Below are 8,833 nucleotides of genomic sequence, written 5' to 3'. Positions count from 1 at the left end.
TCGAACAAGAGCTTTAGGTAATCATATCACTAGGCTTTACGCAGCAAATACAAAATACCTTGATGACTGGAAACCTCCCTTCCTCCAATGATTTTTTTTTTTCCACCACAAATTTCTGCAGTTATTACTTCTCTATGAAACTTGTCCCTGGAATATTTCTATGCTAATGGTCACTTTCTGGCATCATGGTCAATGTCAAAAATGGTAGTTTCTAAACAGCAACCCTCGCTCTGGGGTGATGCTCAAGGGCCACGCTTATGAACAATGTTTGCCTGATGAGGATGCTCCCCTGCAGAAATAGGCTATATTCTTCAAAAAGCCACGTGGATATCATGAAACAGCTTACCATAAAATTCCTTGCTTGCCAAACACGCAGCCTGATGGCCACAGCCAGTGCCAACCCTTTGCAAAAAGCAATTAAACTTTTTTGCCGAGAGCTTGTACTGAAAGACCTGCAACAACGTTCTCCCACGCTGTCTTTCAAGCAGCCCCACCATCCAGCACTCTTCCCTGGAGCCCACTGTCATAGTCAGAAGGAAATTCCCCAGGAACCACTAGGTGTTGAACATACCAAGAATGTGCCTCTGCAAGAAGTACTGGGCCTGGCTGCCTCTCTCCTGCTGCCTGCTGGAAGAAGCAGTTCCTGCCATATCAGAGTTCCTGGCTCCTCTGCTCCTGTGTTTCCCAGGGCCTGCTCTGCTTCTCCCAGCACACCTCATCATGGACAAGGGGAGCACATGGAATTAAATAGCCAAGGCGAAGGCTGACAGCAACAGATGAAATTCCCAATGACCTCTGAGGGAGCGTTTCTTCTCAGAGATCCTGGTCTTGATCCTCAGGATGGACCTAAACATGATTTCTTATGAATCCTGAGCACTAAAATTTATTGCTTTTTATTGAGTAATAAAAGGATGGACTCTGTGGGCCCAAGAGCATTCCAACATGTAACACCCACCGCCTCTCCTGCAGGGTGATGTGTCAGTCTCGTCATACCCACTGGAAGAGACTACCTTCTTGCCTTTGTTCTTGCCCATCTTTGACTGATTATTTTTGTTCTCAGGGAGTCTAATTAGTAAAATATTAGAGCGATTATGTTCAGCTTTTACTTAGCCATGAAGGTTGCCGCTTCTTTTTCACACCTGAAAGACTTATGCCAGAAAACACAGGTCTGATTTTTTTTTTTTCCCCCAAAGTATTTTCATTCCTGTTGCCCTGATAAAAGACACCACCTCTCCTCAAGGCTTCCCTTTCCCCAGGAAAGTCTCCTGTTCGTTTCAGTGCGATGCGAATCAGGTCCTTCTCCTGTCACCCTGGACACGCAGCGTTCCTCTCCACCTGCCAAATTCAAGCGGGGCAGGTGGCCCCAGCTGAACGACGGGAGGCAGGACCGATTCCTCCACCATCTCTTCCTGGCCCCGGGCTGTGTGACTTCCCTCTTCTCTCTCCAGCCCCTCGACGGCCATCGCTCCAGCGGTGCGGGCGGAACTGGAGGGACACGCTTGAACGGGGCAGCCGGGGAGGTGTTAAAATGAGAGTAAGCCATGGGGCCGTTTCGTGCAGAGGGCGATGCTGAGGGGTGGCGGGAGGAAGCTGGGTGGACGGGAGGAGGACGGAGCGTTTCGGGGCCGGGGGGGAGCCCGTCGCGTCCCCCGGCGGGTCCGCCTTTGCCTGCGGGCGGCGGCTGCGGGGCGCTGCGCGCTCCCGCGGCGGGTGCCGCCCGCGGCCGCCAGGGGGCGCGGGGCGGGGCGGGGCCGCGCAGTCCCCGCGGGGCGCGGCGCGGGGCGCAGCGGAGCCGCGGCGGGGCCGGGCCGAGCCGCGCCTAGGCCGAGCCTACGGGGCGGGCACAAAAGCGCCGCGCCCGGCCGCGCCGCCCGGGAGTAGCGCCGGCTCTCAGCGGTGAGCGGCGCCGGGACGGGCGGCAGCCCCGGGGCTCGCAGGATGCCGCCGGCCGGGCGGCGGCGTGGGGCGCGAGTGCTGCTGTGGGTGGCCCTGTGGGTGGCCCTGGTACGCTGCTACAACGTGGACGTGGGTCGCCCCGTGGTTTTCCAGGGTCCCAGCGGTTCCTTCTTCGGGTACTCGGTGCTGCAGCACTACCACGACAGCACGCGGTGGTGAGTAGCGCGGAGTCTGCGCCCCACGCGGGTGCAGGGGTGCGGCGGGGCTGGCGGGGCATCCCCGCGGCAGCCGCCTCTCCCGCCGCCCGGGAGCGGGACCCGAGACCCCCTCGCAAGGGCGGGCAGCGAAGAGGCGCCTCCGCCCCGCTGCGGGGGCTCTTCCCCGCGCTCTTGCAGCTCCGCGCCCCGTTTCGGGTGTGTGTGGGTCCACCCTGATGTAAAACCGAGGTCCCCCTCGTCGGGAGGTGTTTTAACACGGGGGTATTGTTCCCGGGCTGGCGCCCGGCACCGTGAGCTCGCCGCCTCCTCCTGCGGTCCCTCGCCCGGTGGGCTGGCGCTTTGCGGGGTCCCGCTTCCTTGCGGGCAACCTTTAGCAGCTCATCTCCTCGACAGAAAATGCGTGGGGTGTGAAACAGGATAGGTCGGGCCGTGTTAAACGGGAAAGGTTTTGGGAGCGGCGCGGTTAGCGCTGGCCGCGCTGATCCCCCCGACCCCGGGTCGGAGAGAAAATCCCCCCGAGGCTGGGCACACCTTTCCAAATCGGGAGGAGTTCGCCTCCTCTGCGTGCCAGCTCTTGGCGTGAGGGACCGTAGAGGAAATGTCTATGCAACTTTTTTAAAGGGAGAAAAAAAAAAAAGGATGATAGAAAGTTTGTCTACATCTCAAAAAAATTATGCAAACTGGCAAGCTTCTTGTTTTTCCCATTGAGTGAAAAGAGCCTTGGACCATAGTCTGTCTCTCTCTTGTCTGGGCCAGAGGCTCTTTGTTATAATTAAAACTGATTTCTCTTAATTGGACCTAGTTGATGTCATCTGGTGCACTTCTAATGTGAGTAGGAGCCACTGCTTCCAATAAACCTCCACAAAGCTTGGCTTTATCTTTTACACTTAGATACGGCCCGATTACTCAGCTGTTGATGTTGGAACTGTGGTGCACTGTGATATAAATAAATGCATTCATGCGGCGTCCAGTTCTTTCAAAATGAATTTCTTTCACACCCTTTACTTCACAAAGTAGTTGTGTGCTCTGCCTTTCTGCATAGTGGCTTTCACGGAGCATTCATTTTTAAGGACTTATCAGAAGACTTCACACAGGAAAAGTGCTCTGGGAGAAGAAAAGCTCTCAGTTTAAAGCAATGCTTAACTTGGGGCAGGAACCAACAAAGGATGCAAAGGCTGAAAGCGACTTGTGTTCAGCATGAACTGCTGGGCATTCACAGCGGTGTGAGTGGAATGCTGATCCAGTGGGGTATGGTGGGATGAAAATGGTAAAATTCATTGCTGCTTCTGTAGGTATCTCTCGTTCTGATCAGTAACACGAATGATCTTCAGATAGCACCTGCTGGTGTGATTTTTTTGGAAGGGGAGCCAGACTGGGGAGGAGAGTGTCCCAGATATCCCACTTTGGAAATTGTGTTGGGCATCCATCTGAAGGCAGGCATTTCTAAGAAGTCTGGTGGTCAAAAGTAAAAACTCTAGTTATGCAAACTGCAGTTTTCTGAATATGGAGCTCCTTCACAGAGCCTTGGCTATGGCGCCCAGGAAAAAAAAGTATCTCAGATATCGAAGTGTTTTTAAATAAATAAATTACTAGCCCTAGCACCCAGAAGTGTTAACGGCAGTTTAATACAGTCAGTGTCAGCGCTGTCAAAAACCGTGAGGGTGGGATTGCCACCACTGATGGCAAAACTCCTGTTTTCGTTGTGGAACTGGGGATTTTGTTTTCACGGGTGCTTTGAAATCCTGTGCCCAACAGAGGCTGGGATAACAAGTTTGGGAGATAAGGGTTTTTTTATGCTCTCCCAGATTCTAGTTTGCTTTGTGCAGTTGTGCTCTTAATGTGTGCGTGCATCCTAAAGGTCGAGGGACAGTGATGAATGTCTCTGCCCTTAAAGTATAAGCAGCCTTCTTCCAGTTTTGTGAAGATGCCATCCCCTGTACCGGATGGCCATATTTTGAGTGCAGGCACGTGTTATCCATACCGCAACTTAATATCAGTTTTAAGTTTTTAACATATTTCTTCTGGAAAGCTTAAAAGGTCTGGCCAATCTTCCTTGATATTTGGACCATCAAAGGGCTGAACCCTTGTCAGGGCCTTTAGCTATGCCCACTTCAACTGGGGATAAAGACTTCCAGTATTATACAGTACTATTAAAACTATATTGATACTGTATGCAATCTTATACAACCCTTTCGAGCATAAAATCTTGGATTTCAAGGTTAAACTGATTACCAGTTGCAGGTTATTAAAATACAAGCTATGGTCCCCGTTTATTGGATGAGTGCAGAGGGAAATGCTTAGTACAACTCATGCTGTTTTTCAGACTTGTCATGTTTTTGTGTCTGAAGCTTTTGTGTGCAAAGCTATAGAGCTATTTGCTTAACTGGCTTGTAGAGTTACTGTGTGATTTTAAATTTTTTTTTCCCCATTTTCTTTCAAATGTGGTATTTTGCAGAAAGGCTGAAGTCTCTTATAGGGAAGATGTAGTAAAAAAGTTTTCTGTTCATCCTGTTGTAGCATATAGCTCCTCTTAATTGCCATAGGGTTATTGTTTGGGTTTTGAGTGTCAGTTTTCTTCTTACCTTTGTAGCTTTTATATACCCAAAGAAGAATTATTGTTTCAATTTTCTCATGTCTGTTTGGCCTATACGCTACAGTGGGCAGTAGTTAAGCTAAGTTAACTTTAGACGGTGATATTTTAGGCATTCATGGCTTGCCTGGTGAGCCGAGCACTATGTGAACCCACAACAATGTGATTGATCATATCTGAGGCTGATAGGGCTCCTGCTTGTCAAAAATCATTTAATGTGTTAATATGCTCCCAAGCATTTGAGAGCATTGTTGTGATAGTTCAAGGGCTTCTTGTTCTTTATTGCCTGAGGGCCTGATATTCACCTAAAGTACTTCTGATCGTGAGAGCTTCTTATCTAAGTGTGTTATTCTCAGTAGCCTGACCATGTGCTGGTGTGTGTGTGTATCTGTGTGTGTGTATATATAGAGGCACTGATTTATATTTAAACGGTATCTGTAACGGCCAGGTCTTCAGTGTTTCAGCTGTTTGTTTGCCCATACCACAAAGGCACCATCTATATCATCTACCATAGGCCTGCAAGTTTCCAGTAAACCGATTCAAGGTTTGGTTTATATAAATCCTCAAGAATCACCAAATATTCATGCAGGATAAAAGGGGTGGATATTTGGTTTGAAATACTGCGTCAGATAAATGTGAATAGTCAGGTTGCTACATAGTCCTTGATGCAGAAATGATAGTGGAATATGGGTATTCAGCCTCTACTACAGTAGTGGAGTAAGTCTATGCCTTTGACCTGTCTCAAATAGTTAATTGTAAGGACGCTTCTGTTCAGGAGTTGGTTTTGCACGTTTTTCGTCTCAAAAAAAGTTTGTCATCGCAGATGTGCTGAAGTTATTGTACTTCTGACAATGTCTCCTTTTCCTTCCTTAAGCGCGTTTTATGGCTATAAACCTTGAAAGGTTTACCCGGTTCCCCATCATTGCCATTTTCAGCTGAGTAAGGGACCAGGTGGCTTCTTGCATTTGGAGCAGAGACAAGCTAAAGTGCTTCTGTTTTCTGGATATAATTTTGAAGCTTGGAGTGAAGACTCAAAATTAACGACTGAGAATGTTGCTTTTTCTACTTTCCTCAGACGGTTTAAAAAGAAACAAATGTCAAATTTTGTCCCAATAAAAAAATGTTAGTAATGTAACATGTCTGATTGTTCTTTTTTAAAATAAGATGTTACTTTATCTCTCCTTTCCCCTCCCCATGTCCCCTTCTTGCTGACACCCTGAAATCCCTCAGCAAGTCCTGGGTAACAACTTTATTCTTTCTGGCAACGTGACCTGGCATGAAAAAGTAATGGAGTCATTTTAGTTGCATGGTGTCCTGCTGTGAGTTTTACAATAGGGAATGAGTGTTTTCTGTGCTGTTGCTTCATTCCTTCAGCCCTGCTCTTCACTGGATTGCGCTGTTGCTGAAATAACGAAGGCTGTCCTGTATCTCAGGCCGATGGGTACGTGTTGTTAGTGCGTGATGTGCTTGTGCGCAACTGGAAGGAAGAGGGGGTAGTAGACTGACCCCGCAGAGGCTGGGTGTTGTGTTAACAATGCTGTGTTGCATAAAGGAGGGAGTGATGCTGTAGGTGCTGCTGTGGTGTTTCGGGGAACCTGGGCTCACTGTTGTTGGTTCTAGGTCATCCACCTGCCACCCAAATAAGGGCCCTCCTGCTTCTTTCTCTGTACGTGACAGATGAGCCACTGGGGTTTTTTACTCTGAGGGCTTAGAAAGTGACAGAGACCTTTCTAACGAGAAGAAATTCAACTGGGATATGCTGGTGGTGTAGGGTCTTCTGCTGCTGCTTTTGAAATCAGCTGTGGTATGCAAGTGTATTTAAAGACTTTTTTTTTCTCTGCCACTTAACATTGCAGTGAGGTGAGGTACCTACACTCCCCAGTCCTTGAGCTGTGATTGCCTAATCGCTGCTGGCATGCTGTAGGCTGATGGTTAATGTGCTTGGCATCTCTCCATGCCATCGGTCAGCCCCACACTTTCGTTCGCTGTTCCTTCTGCTAAATGCAGCACTTAATTTCCAAATCTGTATGTCCTGAGGGTCAATAACCAGCAAAGTGATAGTTACTGTTCTGCGGGAAGTAATTTTAAGGAGGTGTGGATTTCCCTGTGGCCAAGGAAGCTTCTTGTCATTCATTAATATTAGCTGCTGCAGCTCCTGTAATGTGTGATGGCTTCTGGCCACGCAGCTGCATAGTTGTCTCCATACAGATGATGGTGTTTGTCCTCAAGCGTGCAAGTACGAATGCAAGAAGAGATGGTTAAATGGCCTCTCCGCCTGCTGCTCCTCATGTTGGTTTAGACCCCAATACTTTGTTCACAGAGCTAGTGGGATGCGGCCAATTCTTACAGGTTTCTGTGCACGTCAAGCAAAAGTGACCCTAAAATGGCTCCAAACGCCCTTCTTACTGCCCTCGGTTCTCTTTCATAAAAAGTAATCTGTTTCTCTTGATGGGGTTTCCCCTTCAAGGTGTCTTCACATAGCTACTCACAAATACCCTAGGGGCTTCCTGTAGATTATTATGGTTGTGGTGAGAACCTGCGCTCACCAATAATCTCTGCAAAGAGTACTGCCCACATCATGAGCCTTTTGGCAAAAGGCTGGAGAACTGGAGGTGCTTATTTGCTGAGAACCCAAGTAGTCCTATAGCAGCACTGGAAAACTGTACCACAAAATTAGGCTATTTTTATTGGGAGTTGGTTAAACTAGTTGTAATATTTTGGAAGGTTGCCTGATAATAACAAGAGGACAGGGTTGTACTTCTGCTGGCTGTTTGTGTCTTAAATGTCTATGCCAGGCAAGACTCCACAGCGCTGAAATGCAAGATGACTGTATTAGACTCTAAGGTTTTGTTTTGAAGTGTATTTCTGTTTCAGTATGGTACCAGAGAAAAACACCTTCTCTGGTTGCAGTGTTGTTTCACAGAAATTGCAGAAGATTTCAAAGGTGTTTTAATATATAGGGGAGATACAAAACAGGTGTTTCTTTTGCTCGATGAGCCCCAAAATATTTGGATGCAAATGAGTCGTCCATCCAGGCGTGCTGAAGAGTCTCATGGTAGCTAAACAGGTGTCTTTCTTCCAACAGTTAAGCTGCTACAAGCAGAAACTAATGAAAGAGTAGAGGGCTCTTTTCTTGACAAAGGATATATTCCAGTCTCAAACCTGTGAATTAAAACCTAAGTTGTATGTGGCAAATACCACCGCGACCAACCAAAAAGCATGTGAACCAACAGAAAACCTCCGATTTCTGTGAAGGTGGCCATCTCAGGGCATGGGTGAGCATGGGTCATGCCAGACAGAACAGGAGATCTGAAAGACAGGAGATCTGCAAAGGTTTCACCTGCTGGGGTCTAGGCGTAAGAGCGAAAGAAGGAGACAAGATCCTAAGATGACGTAGTGTGTGAAGTAGGTGAAATATCAAATTTGAATGTATGGACATTCAGGATGATCCAAAATAGGTTTGCTTTTGGCACATGTCACTAGTTGCCTTTACTGGCTGCTTCCTTTTGCTCAGTCCACATGAAGAAACAGCAACGTTTTCTTTTTGAACGATATATTTGCTTGAGACAGCTATATTATCTGTGCCAGTAGCCTACTCAAATAATTAATTATCAGTTTTTGTTATTCAGCTTTTTAAAGAGAGCTGAAGAGTCTTTGTGGTTTAGGCTCCTTCATCTCCATCTTGCATTCTGCAATCCAAGGTATCTTGTGCACTAATTGCTGAATCATATTTACTTCTCTTAGGTTAGAGCAAAGCTGCTTTTAAACTGGAGGTCAATGTAGCCTCCATTACATGTTGTTATAACAGGTCATAGAAACAGTTTCTTACCATTTGCAATTTGAACCTGTCACTCTTTAAGCTGGTAATATCCCCCCTTATTTATTTTTGTTAGACCTCATGAATGTCAATAAGTGAATGACATGCATTCATTGCCTGTGTAAATGAAATGATTGGCATTTGATTTTCTGCCTGCTGCCTGCCTAGTGGGATTTCCATTTGGAGCTGTTATTTCAAGCTCCTTTGCACTTGCTCCCCAATGTATGCAGGCTGTGTAGGTTTTAACAACTTAAGTATTTCGGACGTTAATTTTTCTCACTTGTGAAAACATGATGTGCCTTGTAGAGTGCA

At 47.3% G+C, this 8,833-nt stretch overlaps 1 protein-coding gene across 2 annotated transcripts in view; it reads left to right on the top strand.

The window, feature by feature from the left end:
- The first annotated feature begins 1,839 nt into the window (after positions 1-1,839).
- ITGA9 (integrin subunit alpha 9) overlaps positions 1,840-8,833 on the top strand; it is a 225,199-nt gene continuing 218,205 nt past the window's right edge. For both annotated transcript variants that reach the window (XM_075083640.1, XM_075083639.1), the window contains exon 1: positions 1,840-2,111. In XM_075083640.1, the coding sequence (XP_074939741.1) occupies positions 1,939-2,111 (173 nt within the window). In that variant the 5' untranslated portion in view covers positions 1,840-1,938. The remainder of the gene's footprint in view (positions 2,112-8,833) is intronic.

The sequence above is a fragment of the Phalacrocorax aristotelis genome, chromosome 2 (genome assembly GCF_949628215.1).
Source record: "Phalacrocorax aristotelis chromosome 2, bGulAri2.1, whole genome shotgun sequence".
NCBI lineage: Eukaryota > Metazoa > Chordata > Aves > Suliformes > Phalacrocoracidae > Phalacrocorax > Phalacrocorax aristotelis.
Note: the sequence above shows the minus strand (reverse complement) of the source record. Positions and strands in the feature narration are given on the sequence as shown.